The following is an 18745-nucleotide window of genomic DNA, read 5'->3' as shown; positions in this document are numbered from 1 at the left end:
ACTCCTCAATTATCATTTTTTTTTTCTATGTTAAATAAAACCATAAACAATCATATACAAATGTATTTTACATAAACAAAACAGGGGAATTAATGTTAGACGCCCTCCAAGGGGGAGTTAAGGTTAGGCACCACCAAGGTGGTCTCAGGGTTAAGCACCACCATGGCAGTCTTAGGGTTAGGCACCACAAGAGGGGTCTTTAGGTTAGGCACCACCAGGGGGTGGCATCACCAGGGGGGTCTTGGGGTTAGGCGCCACCAGGGCAATCTTAGGGTTAGGCACCACCAGGAGAGCTTTCTGTGGGAGAGTAGAAAGAGGTTAGGTTATAGTAAAATATTGGTAAGGATTAAAGATATTTTACTATATTAATGAAGTAGTACAAAGGTTATAGTGGGGAATAGTAGAATATCAGTATTATAAACAATATTTTATATTACATTTTACTAAACAATAACTTCAATATAATTTATATCTGGTACCCTTTTTAGCTGAGGCCCTTATTATATGCACACGATCAGGGAACCTCACAGCATGCCTCCCGATGAACGAAGTTCCCTGATCCATCCTCCTACTCGCGGGAACACAGGACGTCACGTGATGGCACATGGCGGGAGCGAATGGGAGGTCACACAATCGCAGCATTTTGTCCAGCACTTTGTCCTGGGCATCATAAAAATCAAATCCGTCATGTTGGTTGTAATCGCTACTGCATGTCGCAAACCGTTGTTTTGGTAATCGTGCAAATGTACCCACGTCACGAGATTGCGGAAACGATTGCACATCGCTCAAATAAAATGCCAGTCGTCTGAAAAATCACCATATGGGCCGTAAGAGCAGAGATGGATTAAGATGTAATGTGGCCCTAAGCAAGGTAGTCACCAGGGCTGGTATGTGCACCAATTTGATTGCCATGTTATTCATGCAATTGATGTCATGTTTATGCACGCCATTTATGCTCAATAAAAACTAGTGACAGCAGTGCCAACCTCCATTTCCATCGTTACTATATTTATAGATCATTTGCGGCCAGAGTACACTGAAGTTCAAAGGACAACCAACCCTGTTTTGTGCAGATGCCATTGACATATCTTCCATAGCACCACAGTGCCAAATTTATCCTGCCAAGATCTTAAGAAATTAGCCTCAATCCAATTCATTTTTTCCCTCCTGTTTTCTCCTAGGAGATAATTTTTCATCTTCTGCTTAAAATAACTTTTTAGCACTTTGCAACTACAAAAAGTAGGTGAAAAAGTACAGTCAAAATTATGCTGAGTATTTTCTTGCTTGCTGGTGTCTTAAAAGGCATTTTGTTGATAAGATGTGAAAATATCACCTAGGAGAAAACTTTGGAGAAAAAATGAGTTGGATTGGGCCCATTATGTTTCGTAAGTTTTCTACTACTGGCTTATGATGGAATTATGTGTCCTAGGTTTCGGTTTAGTGGGAGAATTCTTGGTCTTGCTCTCATACACCAGTATCTTCTGGATGCCTTCTTTACGAGACCATTCTACAAGGCTCTTCTAAGGCTGTGAGTATACATCATTCAAGATAATATCTACTAATCTCCAAAGATGAATACAGTACATGCACTCGGACCTAAAATAATGCCCAGTAACTTAATATTATATATAAATAGGGTACCAGTAAAATGGTACCGTAAAGGTAGCCATAGCCAAACCACTGGGAATGGAGACAGTGTTACACCTCCCCATTTTCATCATGCTGTCTACAACCCTGTAGAATGTTCTCATCATTTGCAAAATGTGTCTGTAAATGACATCCCTTAAGTAGAACTTATTCCTGCCATTCCCTTTGAATAAATGTCATAGAACATGGTAATGTTGGAGCACAGAATCGCAGGAAGTGTCCACCACTGGTGGAGGGGTGATATACCTTCTTTCCAAACTACGGAGAGTGACTTCTTAATCCTGAGTGCAGACAGGCCTTAATCTCCCCACCTGCATTTACAGTGGTTGCCTAATTGGGTAACCCTGGTTTGTGGTTTATTTTCCAATACATACTACACGATACTGGGCTCTCTGTGTTTTCTTCTTTTTGTTGGAGCACAGAAATACAACTGGGATTAAAGCTGTCTAAACATACTAGATATACTATTATATAAATATTATGCTATACATTTTATGTTAAAGTCTCGTGTAAGTACAGCTGTCCTCTGATGTCAACAAGTTTCCATTCAACAATAAGTTAGATACAATTTGGCTGACGACTAGTGTAATTACTGCTGTGAGCTGCAATGGGGTACCCCCCTGTGTTTCTCCCACCGGCTCTCTCCAGGGTATGACATTTTTACAGTAAAAGAAAGGAAGACAAGTGCAGAAGTGGCCTGCATTTACCTCTGTTGTTTATAAGCTCATTAGCAGAGCTATACGCCAATGACTAATTTAATATCTTGATTTTCTGTACAGATTTAGGGGTTTGAAGTGCAATCATACTCTGACTGTGTGGTATATCATCTAGCCCCTTTTGAACCATGTAGATGTTGCATTACAAGTGAACAGCCCGATCTCTTCACAGCACATTAGTATAATTCTTTATCCTGTCTCTCCCCATTATCTTGGTAAAATCGGTTATGCAGTGAATTTATCAAATATCACTGCAACTGAACAGCCTTTTCAAAATCGCAAGAGTGCCATGATTTCCCAGAGCGATCACGATTTAGCCACTGATGCGCTTGCTCTGGGTTAGCTACCAAACTGCTTCAAGCAGTGTTTTGTGATTTCCTCACAATTGCAATGGTGGGATCACCCCCATTGGGATCCACTGGCAAAGCGCTTTGTGGATCACCATCGAATGGCAAGCGCTTCCAAAGCACAGCTAGTGGGTACCAGCCTTCATTTTGTTTTTAAGTGACCCTGTACTGATAGGGAAATTAAGGCTGCCATATTTATTAATTTTAAACAGTGCCAGTTGCCTGGCTGTACTGATAATAATTCTGGCTTCAGCTGTGTTTAAATCACAAACCTGAGTATGCAGTTAGTAGGCAAATCTTAGTCAGACGTACCGGAGGCAGAGGACCAACGGGAAAGCCACACAAATAGTTTTGTTTAAAAGGATATAAGTATGGCATCCTCTATATCTCGCTTACTACAGGGCCACGGCATATACATGTTGGAAAACCCTTTTTTGTATCTGATTATATACTGTCATTATCATGGTTTCAGAACTTGCATGAATTCCTAAATGTTGTATCCTTAAAACAGTGGCCCGGGTAATGTATTCATGTATCTCAGTATTGAAAATAAGTTGTTTGTGTCCATATTTCTGTAGCCCTTGTGATCTCAGCGATTTGGAGTACTTGGATGAAGAATTTCACCAGAGTTTACAGTGGATGAAGGATAATGACATCACCGACATTTTGGACCTGACATTCACAGTCAATGAGGAAGTGTTTGGTCAGGTTAGTTTAGTCCTAATTTTTAAAGGAGTAGGGACATTATGTATGTACATGTCATACATATCAAACACCTATGATATTATGATATTGTAGTGCCAGAAATATGTGCTCTGCTAAATTAACTACCATAAAGTATATACTCGACTATAATTCGACTATAAGCCGAGAAATTAACAGTAGTTCTAATTTGCTCAAGTAAAATGTAGGGGGCGACATACACTTAAGTCAGTCCTATTTGCAATCATTCTGCAGTTCAGAGTAGCCCAGGATGTTGTCATCAATCCGCATAAGGCTTACTGCAGTTGATCTGCAGCCAGACATCTGTGGATTTCATACATGTACATACAAACATGTATGTGGTTGCATAATCTGGCATGCATTTGTAATGAGAAACCTGTCCATTCACAGGCAGCTTGCAGCCTTCAATCAGTGTAGCACAGGATTGCATGATTACCATTCTGCTTTGTGGGAATTTGCATGTCTGTTCCCATTGGCTGCTATCCATAGGAAAACCTGCCTCTCATTCCAGACCTGGCACAACATACTGTTTTGTTCTACCAGTTGAAATATAAAAATAAAATGGCATACCAAACAATGACAACAGTAAGTGAGACAACATGGCGGCTCAAGACTGTTTTGCCCCTTGTTCTAAGTACAGGATGTTAACAATATGTCTGCTTCCATGAATGCAGGAAGTAGATACACTGCAGATTTATTGGAGGATTTGTATCATTTGCAGCAAAGAAATGTTTTTCTTTAAATTTTATTATGCTGTTAAGTATCTTTTAGAGCAAAGAGGAAGTTCCAAGAGCAGGTCTGCTTTAACTACTTGAGGAGCACAGTGGTAAAGCCCCCTAAAGACCAGGCTAATTTTTACTAAAATGGCCACTGCAGCTTTAAGGCCAAGCTGCAGGGCCGCACAACACAGCACAGGAGTGATTCCCCCCCCTTTTCCCCCCACCAACAGAGCTCTCTGTTGGTGGGGTCTGATCGCCCCCCAGTTGTTTATTTTTTTTAAATAAATATTTATGTGTGTGCTTTTGTATAATATTTAATGTTTTCCTTTGTTTTTTTTGTTTTTTGTTTTTTTTAGCAAACCCCTCCCTCCCCCCAGCCGGCCAATCCTGGCGATCGGCTGTCACAGGCTTCTGCCTATGAGAGCCGATCGCTCTCTTGTCCCCCAGGGGGACAGCTGTGTTACAGGGCTGTCCCCAGTGCATTATTATTATTATTATTATTTATTGAATTTATAAAGCGCCAACATATTACGCAGCGCTGGACAATAAATATATACAATGATACAAGGATGACAGACATAAGGTTATACAACATAGAACAAAGTTAAACATGCAAATTGTTCAAAATACATGATCGTGTGATATGGGCTGGTTAGGTAGGCCCAGTAATACAAGTACAGGCTGTCATAGGACAGGAGCACACAATCCTGTAGATTACACTAGGGAGTGGAGGACCCTGCCAGAGGCTTACAATGTAAAGGGTGGGGTGGAAACACTAGGTGGGGCTGTTAAATACTCATTAGAGTGCATGTAAATAGACAGCGATTGCTTCATTGTGATACGCAAGCCCCTTCACCACGGCAGGGTAACGATCACGAAGAGGAATTGGCACATGTACATGCCTTTTGTTTTGTTGTTGCAGCTGCAGTGCAGCCAGAAAAATTAGACATGTACGTGCACCACAAAAATTATTATAGCGGCCGCTGCTAGCATCGGCCTTAAAAATTCAGGAATCCACCTGGAGTCCTGGACCCTGTTGGTGGTGGCGGAGAAGGCAGTTAAGCGGCCTGCAGGTAGAGATGCTGTGTGGGGACTGACTTAGTCTTGAGGCAGGCAGCAGCGGCCGGCAGGCAGAGATGCTGTGTGGGGACTGCCTTAGTCTTGGGGCAGGCAGTCACACGGCGTGCAGACAGAGATGCTGTGTGTGGGGACTGACTTAGTCTTCGGGCAGGCAGTAGCCCTCCGGGATCCATGCCTCATTCATTTTGATAAAGGTGAGGTACTGACCACTTTTTTGACCTGACTGCTGGTGGTATAATACAAAGTGCAGTCACACAGAGGCAGTGAAAGGTATGCACTGAATGTGCTGGGCCTGGCACAGTACAGCAATTAGCAAGGGCCAGCTGCGACAGACAGGGCTGTATATGCAGTGTCAGTGGCACACACACACACACACACACACACACACACAAACACATCAGAAGAACATTAGCTCTCAAAAGAGCAGTTTTGGGGTGCTTTTCATCAACAAATATCAGCAAGGAGCAAGCTAACAGACCTCCTAACTATCGCTTTCCCGATCTCAGCAATGTCTCTCACTTCTCTCACTAATACAGCAGCACACAGAGTGAGAACATGGCCGACGCTTTTATAAGGGGGAGGGGGGCTCCAGGAGGGAGCCATGTGTCTGCTGACTGTGATGTAGAGGGTCAAAGTTTAGCCCAATGATGTAGTATAGGGGGCAGGTCGAACTCGCTAAGTGTTCGCGGTTCACTGCGAACTCGAACCAGCTAAGTTCGCGCGAACAAGTTCTCCGGCGAACCGTTCGGGGCATCTCTATAAGACAATACTCATCTCCCTATCCCTACTGTATGTCATCATTACAGTGCATCCCCTTTCCATCTAGAAATGTTCCTGATGTCCCTTTCAAAGTGTCCAACGTCACATACACCCTGAGGAAGCAGAGCACCAGACCAAGCTAGTCTAACTGATCTGCCAGTGCCCTTATCATACCGGACCACATTACTCCTGAACCAACAATCCTGAAATGATCTGTTAGGACCATACCATGAGTATCACATTTTCTTTTTCACCCTGCACTGTTAGCTATTTTTGTTTTTGTTTTTGTTAAATATAATATATACAGCTGTCCTATTCATATAATACAATATACTATTTACTAGATGATACGGAACCTTACTTATGAACTTATGAACAATCCTGAATTCATCACTTATTTGATTGCTCCTTTCTTTCTTTCTTTTTTGAGCACTTAAAGGATAACAGAGCCCAAACGTAGATGTGAAAGGGGGAGCAGGTACAGTAGGATTTAAACGTTTGGGCAACCTCGTTAATCATCATGATTTTCCTGTATAAATCATTGGTTGTCACGATAAAAAATGTCAGTTAAATATATCATATAGGAGACACACAGTGATATTTGAGAAGTGAAATGAAGTTTGTAGGATTTACAGAAACTGTGCAATAATTGTTTAAACAAAAGTAGGCAGGTGCATAAATTTGGGCACCACAAAAAATAAATGAAATCAATATTTAGTAGATCCTCCTTTTGCAGAAGTTACAGTCTTTAAATGCTTTCTGTAGGTTCCAATGAGAGTCTAGATTGTGGTTGAAGGTATTTTGAACCATTCCTCTTTACGAAACATCTCTAGTTCATTCAGGTTTGATGGCTTCCGAGCATGGACAGCTCTTTTTAACTCACACCAGTTTTTCAATTATATTCAGGTCTGGGGACTGAGATGGCCATTCCAGAATGTTGTACTTGTTCCTCTGCATGAATGCCTAAGTGAATTTTGAGCAGTGTTTAGGGTCATTATCTTGTTGAAAGATCCAGCCCCGGGGCAGCTTCAGCTTTGTCACTGATTCCTGGACATTGGTCTCCAGAATCTGCTGATACTGAGTGGAATCCATGTGTCCCTCAACTTTGACAAGATTCCCAGTCCCTGCACTGGCCACACAGTCCCACGGCATGATGGAACCACCACCATATTTTACTGTAGGTAGCAGGTGTTTTTCTTGGAATGCTGTGTTGTTTTTCCTGCATGCATTATGCCCAAATAACTCAATTTTGTTTTCATCAGTCCACAGAACCTTATTTCAAAATGAAGCTGGCTTGTCCAAATGTGCTTTAGCATACCTCAAGCGGATCTGTTTGTGCTGTGGGCGGAGAAAAGGCTTCCTCTGCATCACTCTTGCATACAGCATCTCCTTGTGTAAAGTGCGTTGAATGGTTAAACGATGCACAGTGACTCCATCTGCAGCAAGATGATGGTGTAGGACTTTGGTGCCGGTCTGTAGGTTGAGTCACGGCCGGTGCTGCCATAGAGGCAAAGGGGGCAATTGCCCCAGGGCCCCTGAGCACTGCAGGGCCCCCCAGGTCTCCCCCTGACTTGTGCCTTCTGAGATCCCTGCACTGGTTTGTCACGAATAGCAAGTCACCTATCCCGGCATGCTGCTTTATTCATGCTTCCTTTCCTCATCCCCACTGTCTGCCTTTTCTCCACGACCAGTTATTATGCAATGACAAGCGCAGAGTCATGGAAAATAGGTTGCGGGGATGAAAACAAGGAGTATGATTGGAGCAGTGCACCGGGATGGGTAAGTTGCTATTCTGACAAAAACAGTGCAGGGACCCTGGGAAACACAGTAAATTTGAAGAGGGCGAACTGGAGGGCGGCAGCAGCTGGCTTAGGAGCCCTGGGGACGAATGTGCTGGGGGAGGGGGCCTCAGGTTAATTTTGCCCCAGGGCCCCATTATGACCTGAACCGGCCCTGGGTTGAGTCTGACTGTTCTCACCATTCGTCGCTTCTGTTTATCCAAGATTTTTCTTGGTCTGCCACTTCGAGCCTTAAAGCGGTTTAAAACCCTGACATAATATTCAATAAAAACATGTTTTCCTACTTTTTGTATGCCATATGGTTATCATATTTGCATTTGTGCATAAGTATTATTATTCATTTAGAAATTATACATTCCCAAAAGTACAGTTATTTGCTTTGTGAGCTAACTTTGCATTTTATTAATAACTGATTTTATTCATTATGTATTGAAGCCAGACATGCTTTGACTGTCTGTCTGTGTCGAGCTGCTTCTCCACAGTCAGAGAATGTGTCACATTCCTTACTTGATACATTTAAGTAAGATAACATAATCTACAACTTCGGATGCATCCACATTTCACTGCACTGAACTTTCAAGCTCTGTGTATAACCCTTCGCATGCTGGTCTAGTTAAAAAAAAAATGCTGGTTGCATATAATATGCTGTAAATAATGTTTTATAGCAAAGATGAAATGCTGGGTTATATTCCACTTTAACTTGAATTTAGCCTGTGGTCTTCCATTTCCTCAATATGTTCCTAACTGTGGAAATAGACAGCTGAAATCTCTGAGACAGCTTTCTGTATCCTTTCCCTAACCATGATGGTGAACAACCTTTGTCTTCAGGTCATTCGAGAGTTGTTTTGAGACCCCCATGTTGCTACTCTTCAGAGAAATTTAAAAGAGGAGGGATACTTACAATTGACACCCTTAGGAAGCGGTGAGCATCAGGAAAGCTCACCATACATAGCTGTTCCCGTTTTTCATCTACGTTTGGGCTCTGGTATTCTTTCTTTTTTATTACTCTTTTTTATTATGAGATTGTTAAATATTTATTTAGATGTGTTTTATTGTACATTTTAATCTATGCACCTTTTCTTGCTCAACATTTCTGTATAGTTGTGCAGAAGCCCCATATTACCGTTTAATCTGGGTTACCTCAGCTCAATACACCTGATGAAGGGCGGAGCCCGTAACATGTAGTGTACTGACATTGCCATTAAATGTGAATGCAAGTTCCTGCCTGTGGAGTGCCTCCTTCCTACGTACCTTGTCTTACCTCTGCTCAATGCAGCAGAAGAGGAGTCAAGCAGCATATGATTTACATGCCTGAGTCTTCATCTGGGCATTCCAGTTTTAACTTCCATCACAGATCTCCATGCTTTTTGTGTGGCATGAGAGCCAAAAGACCGAACACATGCTAAAGAATCAAGTAAATAAATATACAAGATTCTTCTCTACATATCCGCACTGGAAAGGGAGAGCTGCTGCAGCATGCTGTTGCAGGCAGGTGAACAAGCAGTCGGAGGAGGGGATACAAGCGCAGAGTCATGGAAAATAGGTTGCGGGGATGAAAACAAGGAGTATGATTGGAGCAGTGCACCGGGATGGGTAAGTTGCTATTCTGACAAAAACAGTGCAGGGACCCTGGGAAACACAGTAAATTTGAAGAGGGCGAACTGGAGGGCGGCAGCAGCTGGCTTAGGAGCCCTGGGGACGAATGTGCTGGGGGAGGGGGCCTCAGGTTAATTTTGCCCCAGGGCCCCATTATGACCTGAACCGGCCCTGGGTTGAGTCTGACTGTTCTCACCATTCGTCGCTTCTGTTTATCCAAGATTTTTCTTGGTCTGCCACTTCGAGCCTTAAAGCGGTTTAAAACCCTGACATAATATTCAATAAAAACATGTTTTCCTACTTTTTGTATGCCATATGGTTATCATATTTGCATTTGTGCATAAGTATTATTATTCATTTAGAAATTATACATTCCCAAAAGTACAGTTATTTGCTTTGTGAGCTAACTTTGCATTTTATTAATAACTGATTTTATTCATTATGTATTGAAGCCAGACATGCTTTGACTGTCTGTCTGTGTCGAGCTGCTTCTCCACAGTCAGAGAATGTGTCACATTCCTTACTTGATACATTTAAGTAAGATAACATAATCTACAACTTCGGATGCATCCACATTTCACTGCACTGAACTTTCAAGCTCTGTGTATAACCCTTCGCATGCTGGTCTAGTTAAAAAAAAAATGCTGGTTGCATATAATATGCTGTAAATAATGTTTTATAGCAAAGATGAAATGCTGGGTTATATTCCGCTTTAACTTGAATTTAGCCTGTGGTCTTCCATTTCCTCAATATGTTCCTAACTGTGGAAATAGACAGCTGAAATCTCTGAGACAGCTTTCTGTATCCTTTCCCTAACCATGATGGTGAACAACCTTTGTCTTCAGGTCATTCGAGAGTTGTTTTGAGACCCCCATGTTGCTACTCTTCAGAGAAATTTAAAAGAGGAGGGATACTTACAATTGACACCCTTAGGAAGCGGTGAGCATCAGGAAAGCTCACCATACATAGCTGTTCCCGTTTTTCATCTACGTTTGGGCTCTGGTATTCTTTCTTTTTTATTACTCTTTTTTATTATGAGATTGTTAAATATTTATTTAGATGTGTTTTATTGTACATTTTAATCTATGCACCTTTTCTTGCTCAACATTTCTGTATAGTTGTGCAGAAGCCCCATATTACCGTTTAATCTGGGTTACCTCAGCTCAATACACCTGATGAAGGGCGGAGCCCGTAACATGTAGTGTACTGACATTGCCATTAAATGTGAATGCAAGTTCCTGCCTGTGGAGTGCCTCCTTCCTACGTACCTTGTCTTACCTCTGCTCAATGCAGCAGAAGAGGAGTCAAGCAGCATATGATTTACATGCCTGAGTCTTCATCTGGGCATTCCAGTTTTAACTTCCATCACAGATCTCCATGCTTTTTGTGTGGCATGAGAGCCAAAAGACCGAACACATGCTAAAGAATCAAGTAAATAAATATACAAGATTCTTCTCTACATATCCGCACTGGAAAGGGAGAGCTGCTGCAGCATGCTGTTGCAGGCAGGTGAACAAGCAGTCGGAGGAGGGGATACGCAGCACTGCTGTCATCAGTGTTGCACCTCCAAACCCTTGAATCCCCTGATTCCTCATTGTTCTAGATTTAACTTTGCTGTATAAATACTATTTCTATTGGAGTGTTGCTATTTTGCAGAGATTGAAATCATATTAAAGCGTTTCTTTAACTGGTATCTTTTTTTATTGATTATTTTCTGCCCTGCAGGTCACAGAAAGAGAATTGAAGTCTGGTGGGTCAAATATACAAGTAACAGAGAAAAATAAGAAAGAATATATAGAGAAAATGGTGAAGTGGCGAGTGGAACGGGGAGTAGTTCAGCAGACTGAAGCCCTTGTACGGGGCTTTTATGAGGTAAGTCAGTCAGCCAAATTCAAAAATGTTGTGGGTTTAGAGATTCTGTACTTGCTTTATGTTATACCACATGGTCAGGATGCAGATGAACACACTTCCAGTGTGAGGTAAACAGACAGTGCAGTGTCCACACCTTCAGCATCCAAAGAACTACTACGCCCTTATTGTATCTTTAAATGGAAGGTTCAGGGTGTAATTAAAAAAAATAAAAATACAAATCCACTTACCAGGGGCTTCCTCCAGCCCGTGGCAGGCAGGACGTGCCCTCGGCGCCGCTCCACAGGTTCCCGGTCTTCTCCGGTGGCGCACCCGACCTGGCCAGGCCGGCTTCCAGGTCGGGCTCTTCTGCGCGCCAATGTGCGTCTCACGCCATGGCGCTGACGTCATCGGACGTCCTCCGGGCTGTACTGCGCAGGCGCAAGCACCGAGGGCACGTCCTGCCTGCCACAGGCTGGAGGAAGCCCCAGGTAAGTGGATTTGTATTTTTATTGTTTTTAATTACACCCTGAACCTTCCCTTTAAAGCAATCCTGTTAACAGGAGGGGGTTAAATCTTGAATATTTATCTAAGTAATCAGAATCCTCTGTTTATTCCTGAAACTTCCCAGATCCTCTTTGCATCTACCATTATTGCCCAGGACCCGCTTTTTTTTGGACCGTGCCAAGTGCATCCAGATTGAGAATGTATAAGTATGGTCCATGCATGCCCAGTAGAATGAAGCATTCGTGCACAGAGGATTAAAGCTGTACACAAGCAGCCTCATTCTACTAAGTAGGTATGGACATTACTCGCACATGCCCAGTCGGATTCATTCATACAAGGTGGTAGTTTGGCCACGAGAAGCATATTTGTTAAGCTCTTGTCAAATATGTTTAAAATGGACCCAGTGCTAGAATGGTGGAGTCTAAAAGGACTTGGGAAGTCTCCGGACTATCCAGAGGCCTCCCACTACTGGAGAAAGTAAATCATTTTAACAATTTATTTCACTTCAGGTACACTTTAAATCAGGGGTCCCAAACCTCCGGGCCGCGGCCCACTGCCAGGCCGCAGGCTGTTCTGAGCTGGGCTGTGCCGTCTGACATCACAGTGCAGAGAGAAGTGTCACTGAAGTTTGCAGGAAGCTATAGAGAAGAGCTGTCTGCAGCCATTGTTACTGCTGCCACCTATTGTCTGTTATTTGTAATGCAGCATGCTTTCTGTCTGTACAGACACCAGGTGGCAGCAGTGAGGATGACTGGGACGCTCTTGTCTCTTGCCAGCCACAGCGTTCAGGCTGCACTGAGGTGAGCAGCTGGTGCTGGAAGTTAGTGTGGGAAGAAGAATGGAAGGCTTAGATAAGGGTAAAAGTTAGTGTGGGGAGAAGAGAATTGAAGTGATGGTGTAAAGGAGGGAAGTGTGAAGGAGGAGGGTAATGGGGCTTTGGGAAGGAGGAAAGGGTAAAAGTGAGGGGAGGCAGATGAAGGTAGAACATGACTGTGCCAGTAGATAAGGAAGCCCTGGCAGTCCCCCTTTCACACCACTTGTCACTAGAGATGTTGCGAACGGTTCCCGAACCGTTCGCCGGCGAACATCTCTGAATGCATGGGGCTTTTACTACTTCCGGGTCGCTCTGACCCGGAGTAGTACGCCTGCGCTGCCCGGCGAAGCGCGTCCTAGATCTCGCTCCTGTTGCCGGGCACTCTCTGCGCATGTGCGTGACGTCATGAACGACGTCACACACATGCGCAGAGAGTGCCCGGCAACAGGAGCGCGATCTAGGACGCGCTTCGCCGGGCAGCGCAGGCGTACTACTCCGGGTCAGAGCGACCCGGAAGTAGTAAAAGCCCCAGAGATGTTCGCCGAGCGAACAGTTCGCAACATCTCTACTTGTCACACCAAATGTACCTTGTGTGGTGGCTTATGCAGCAGCCCCAGTGCAGTGCAAAGGGATCTTTTCCAAAGTCCTGACTCCTGAGGGTGATGAAGATAGTGGTTAAGTAGGGCAGGTGTTGCCAGGACTTCTTTATGTAATGACACACACACACACACACATAAGCTTGCACCCGCCCCGGGCCTTGGAAAAATTGCCTGATGCTGAAGCAGGCCTTGGGTCAAAAAAGGTTGGGGACCACTGCTTTAAATGGCCTTTATGGCAAGAATGTGACTAAACAGCTAGCATGTTTTAGACCTCCTGGGGTCCTTATAACTGATCTCACTATAAATATGAAACACATTTATACACATACAACTCACTCCATTTTATGAATGTTCATCAGGGTGATTTGTCCAGCTTGATATACCAAACTTTTGAAAAAGTAACATGCTTTATGAGAGCAGGAGACCTGCAAAGGCAGCTTACTGGATTTTTTAGTACAACACTTGTGCTTTATATGGTCTGAATATAAACTGGAACTTTGAAAGCCTACTTAAATAAGCTTACACAGTTATAACATTTTGTTCTTCAACCAAGTCCTTGTGGATCTCATGTCAGATGAGTGTATTTTTTGTGAGTGCATTTTTTCACATGTGAAAAATGCAGTACTTTTACAGCTCATGGTAATCAGTGGGCTGAGTCATATTAATGCATTTATATGTACATGGAAAATAACTAGCACAATTATGCTTTTTCTCACGCACTGTTCACAATTTCTTTTTAATCACATTGTGCTGCTGAGAAATTTGTGTACAAATGTGTTAAAACACCTGTGAAAATGTGATTTGAATGAAAATGTAGCCTCAGGGACGATTTTATGGTTGGAAATATTTAGGACAATTATGGCTGCTGCAAAAATGAGATTGAAGAATAATTTTTCATTGCATTAAATGTAGCTCTAATGTATGTATGCAACAGCATTATTTCATGGATGTGGAATTTTACATTAATGCTCTGTGAAAGAGGACTCTGTGAAAGAGTGATGTTTCAGTGAAATGGGTTATGTATTAAAATACAATGTGTAGTTTTTACCTTTTAAATGTACTTAGGGCCAGGTCACACTGTATTTGTAAGCCAAACTTACGCTTCACCGGATCCGTATTGCTTGGTGCACACTGCCAAATGGATCCGTGAAAACGGATTTGATCACCGGTCGATCGGATCCATTTTCACTCTGTTTAACCCTCCAGCAGGTAAGGGAGGGTACAGCAGCCAGGCGGGTGAGGGAGGGTTAAAAACTTACCCAGGCATCTTCTTCATTGCACCTGGGCGGTAGAGAGGGTTTCTTCCATGCTTCCATCTTCCGCGTCATGTGACTACACGCGAAAGAAGACGAAAGCCTGGAATAAACCCTCTCTACTGCCCTGCTGCAATGAAGAAGATGCCTGGGTAAGTTTTAACCATCCCTTACCCGCTGGCATGGCTACGGCACCCTCCCTCACTCGCCTGCTCACACAGGTATGGCCCAGTCTGCGTCCCCACATCCCCCCAGACCCCCACCCCCAGTGGATTTTGCTTTTGCCCTCTGAACAGTCTGTTTCTTCACTAGTGTGAAGAAACGTTCCGTTCTCTCATTGTCCCCAATGCAGGGCTTCATCTTCCGTTTCCGGTCCGCTGGGCTCAGTGATCCAGAAAAATTGGTGCTGCAGCAAACGTGCATTCCGTTCAGTGGAACGTACACAATGGATCTGTACGAACGGACGCATGTGAACAGTTCCATAGGTTAACATTGGATCGGTTCACATCCGTTCCGTCTGTACAGTAGCTGTTCCATTCCGCTTATGGTCCGCTTTTTAATGCTAATGTGAACCGGGCCTTAAACTCATTTTTTATTTGCCTTAAAATTTCTTTTAACTTACCTGGGGTTTCTTGCAGCCCCCTGTGGTCGTCCTGTGCCAACAACTTCAGTCAGAGTCTCTCGCCAATGCTATCCGGCTGCACGCCTCCTCTATGCGCTCCTGCGGCCGGGAGGGTTCTACGCGAAAATTTCTACTGCGCATGAGCAAAGTGCCCCTGGCTGTGGTAACATGATCAGGGTGCATGCGGCTCAGGGCCGCACATGCGTAGTAGCCGCCGACTGGCCGGTGGTTTCCCATGATGCATCACTCCTGAATATGCAAATCAACTCTTTATGCCCTGAAAACAAGGCTGCACATCCGGAACAGCTGGTGTATAGTGAGGATTACTATACACCAGCTGTTGTGCAACCTTGCTTTAAAGGGAATAGAGAGATAATTTGTATATTTGGGAGTGATGCATCATGGGAAACCAAAGTGGCACTCTTCTTACAGGTGAATGCTCGTAAATATCTTCTGCTTTAAGAAGGCAAAATTTCATTTAGCTTCTGTGAAGAAGGGACATCTGTTTACATGTCGGATAATTTTTTTTCGGGGGGGGGGGGGGGGGGGGGAGGGGACTTGTTTTACTACTTTTCATGCTTCTCTGTCAGTATCTGCATTACAAATGTAGTACAAATAGCATTGCTATATACAGTATAGCACCATCATATTTTGTGGTGCTGTAAAGAGTAAGAAACATAACGGGTACATAAAAATATACATATTGGTACATAATGCAGAGTTGATAGACTACATAAATGCCACAGTGACTAAAACATTGTGATTAAAAACCTGTACAGCAAATTACAAGAAGCAAAAAGGAGATAAACCTGCCCTTAGTACCTTACAATCTAAAGGAATATGAAGGAAACAAGAGGTGGGGAAATACATAAGGTGTGCATCTGTGCGCATTTTTAAATTATTTCATGCAAGAAGTAGAGCTTGGGCAGAGGCTGAAGGTGAACAGTCTAGTTTGAAAAGGTAAGTTTTATTTGGGAACCTAAACTGAGAAGGATATGGATTTTTCTTTTTAAAATAATACCAGTTGCCTGACTCTCCTGCTGATACTATGTCTCTAATACTTTAAGCCACAGCCCCTGAACAAGCATGCAGATCAGGTGCTCTGACTGAAGTCAGACTGGATTAGCTGCATGCTTGTTTCAGATGTGTGATTCAGCCACCACTGCAGCCAAAGAGATCCGCAGGACTGAAAAGCAACTGGTATTGTTTAAAAAGAAACATCCATATCCCTCTCAGTTAAGGTTCCCTTTAAGGGTGTGTAATAGGGTGGCAAACGACAGATGTGTTTTTGAAGAGAATTTCCAAGGGAGGGAGTAGTATGTGAGAAGTCTTGTTTGCACAAATGTAAGAAGGTAATTCTAGTGGAATTCTAGTGGAAGACAGAAGAAGGTTGCTTGCAGAGTGAAGGGTGAAGTTGGGGTTTTATCTGGAAACTAGTGAAAATTTACATATGGGTACATTAGAATTACAAGTTTAAACTAGCCAATGGAGAGCTTGAAAAAGAGAAGCAGCAGGTGGAGAGCGAGAATAGCAGTGACTGAGTCAAGCAATTAAGTTTAGTATAGATTGGAGGAGCAATGCTAGTTGGTTAGTTAGTACTAGGCCACAGAGCAGGGTGTTAGGTTGGATATTATTAGGGCATGCACTGGCATCTTGATAGTGTCCACCCCTGAGTGAGGAACGGTCATAAGCAAGATATGTTTTTCAGCTGGAAAGTACAGGAGGTGGTTAGAGAGTGAATAAATAAAATAAAAAAGGTCAAATATTCCCCCTAAGAAACATGCTTGGGAAGCTGGGATTATAGGGGTATTATAGAGCAGAAAGGCAATAAGGAACTTATGGGGAGGAAGGGAGGATTAAGCAGACATTTAAAAAGTCGCGAGCTAATTAAGCCACAATGCTAAATAACGATATTACTAGCAATATCAGTAAATAACAATTTAAGCGCAACGTTGAATAACAAAAACGGTAAATAACACTTTAATTGCAGTATTACATTATCAGTAAATTTACTGATAGTGTTGAACCTAACCTCTCCCTACTCTCACACAGAACCCTCACCTGGTGGTGCCTATCCCTAAGACCCCCCTGGTGGTGCCTAACCCTAAATCCACCCTGGTGGTGCCTAACCCTAAGATCCCCCTGGTGGTGCCTAACCTTAAGACCCCCCTGGTGGTGCCTAACCTTAAGACCCCCCTAGTGATGCCTAACCCTAACACCCCCTGATCCCTAAGTAACAATATGATAAATTTCTACTTAATTGCAGCCACCCACCAAGTGTAACAGCGTTCTATATTATGATAAATAACAATTGTGCCCACATAGATCGATAAATAATAATTACGCCCATTTTTGGCCGCAACTTTTTCAACTTTTTTTCAACTGACTTGGTTCATTGGAACAACATACATAGGCTAATAAATTGTCACCTGAAACCATTGCTTATGATTGTTTTGACTGACAATACAGAAAAAATCATTTTACAAACACACTGCTCAGCTGTGTGCTGAGAAGCCTATGGTGAAGGGGATAGGGAGAAAGAGCAGGAGGCAGCAATTGGCCAAACCAAAATGTATACATCTCTGTAGATCACTGAAATGGAGACCAGCAACATCAGGAGATACCTGTGCTCAAGCTACATTTTCACTTAAGATGTTCCCCTCAACCTAAGAATCAAAAACAGCATGTTCAGATGGGCACATTAACCCACAAGGTGGCAGTGTAAAATGTTTAAAATAAACTATTTTTAAAATTATATCCATTGCTATTGTATTTTTAAAATTACCAATCTCAAGAAATTATAAACATTTATTTCTTAAATAGTTTATTTATCAACTGATGAGCAATTGTAACACTTGGAGGGAATGGTTTGCAATAGGGCTGATGCATGAAGCTGCGCTGCTATAGCAACACGAGCTACATGACAGCACCGCAAGCTAAATTAAGGGAGGCACACTACACGTGGTAGTGCAGCATAGCATGCCTTCCTTAGTTACAGGCGTTGCTTTCATAGCAATGCACACTCGTTTAAATGCCGGCCCCTGCTGTGAAGTATCGCGGCCGCTACTATGTTAATTAACATGGTTACTATGTTAATGACATAGTAACAATGTTAATTAACACAGTAGTGGCCACTCTAGTGAAGAAATGCGGAAGCGAAACTTCACAGCAGGGGTCGGCATTTAAAGGAGCATGCGTTGCTATGTAAGAAACGCGCGTAACTAAGGAAGGCACGCTATGCTGCACTACCGTGCTTATTGAGCCTCCCTGAATCTAGCTATAGCAGCGCAGCTTCATGAATCAGCCCACATATATCTCAAAACAAGATAACGTGAAGAGGTTTTGTTTCCTTGGTGATTGTATAATGATTAAGATTCTGTTCTATATTTTAGGTTGTGGATTCAAGGCTTGTGTCCGTTTTTGATGCTAGAGAGCTGGAGCTGGTCATTGCTGGCACGGCAGAAATAGATCTGATTGACTGGCGTAATAATACAGAATATCGTGGAGGTAATATATAGCCCTTTGTCTAAGTTTACAAAAAACAAAATAGAGCACCACTGCTGCAATGTTTGCCCTCAGATCCAATAGTACTGTAGCTCTCCATTTATGCCACTTATGCCCAGAAATGGTCCCGCATTGGGCAGAACTAGTCATTCCTTTACAAACTGTTGTCTTCTGTAGTTAGTGGCACTATTTTCAGTAAAAATACAGGTGTG

At 43.0% G+C, this 18745-nt stretch overlaps 1 protein-coding gene across 4 annotated transcripts in view; it reads left to right on the top strand.

Annotated features, from left to right (window-relative positions):
* Positions 1-18745, top strand: part of HECW1 (HECT, C2 and WW domain containing E3 ubiquitin protein ligase 1) — a 412329-nt gene that overhangs the window by 382998 nt on the left and 10586 nt on the right. For all 4 annotated transcript variants that reach the window (XM_068236363.1, XM_068236364.1, XM_068236365.1 and 1 more), the window contains 4 exons: positions 1430-1528; positions 3289-3418; positions 11112-11258; positions 18422-18536. In XM_068236363.1, coding sequence (XP_068092464.1) covers positions 1430-1528; positions 3289-3418; positions 11112-11258; positions 18422-18536 — 491 coding nt within the window. The remainder of the gene's footprint in view (positions 1-1429; positions 1529-3288; positions 3419-11111; positions 11259-18421; positions 18537-18745) is intronic.

Source organism: Hyperolius riggenbachi, chromosome 5 (assembly GCF_040937935.1).
Source record: "Hyperolius riggenbachi isolate aHypRig1 chromosome 5, aHypRig1.pri, whole genome shotgun sequence".
NCBI classification, from domain to species: domain Eukaryota; kingdom Metazoa; phylum Chordata; class Amphibia; order Anura; family Hyperoliidae; genus Hyperolius; species Hyperolius riggenbachi.
The sequence above is the reverse complement of the archived record's forward strand: the minus strand, read 5'-3'. Positions and strand labels throughout refer to the sequence as shown.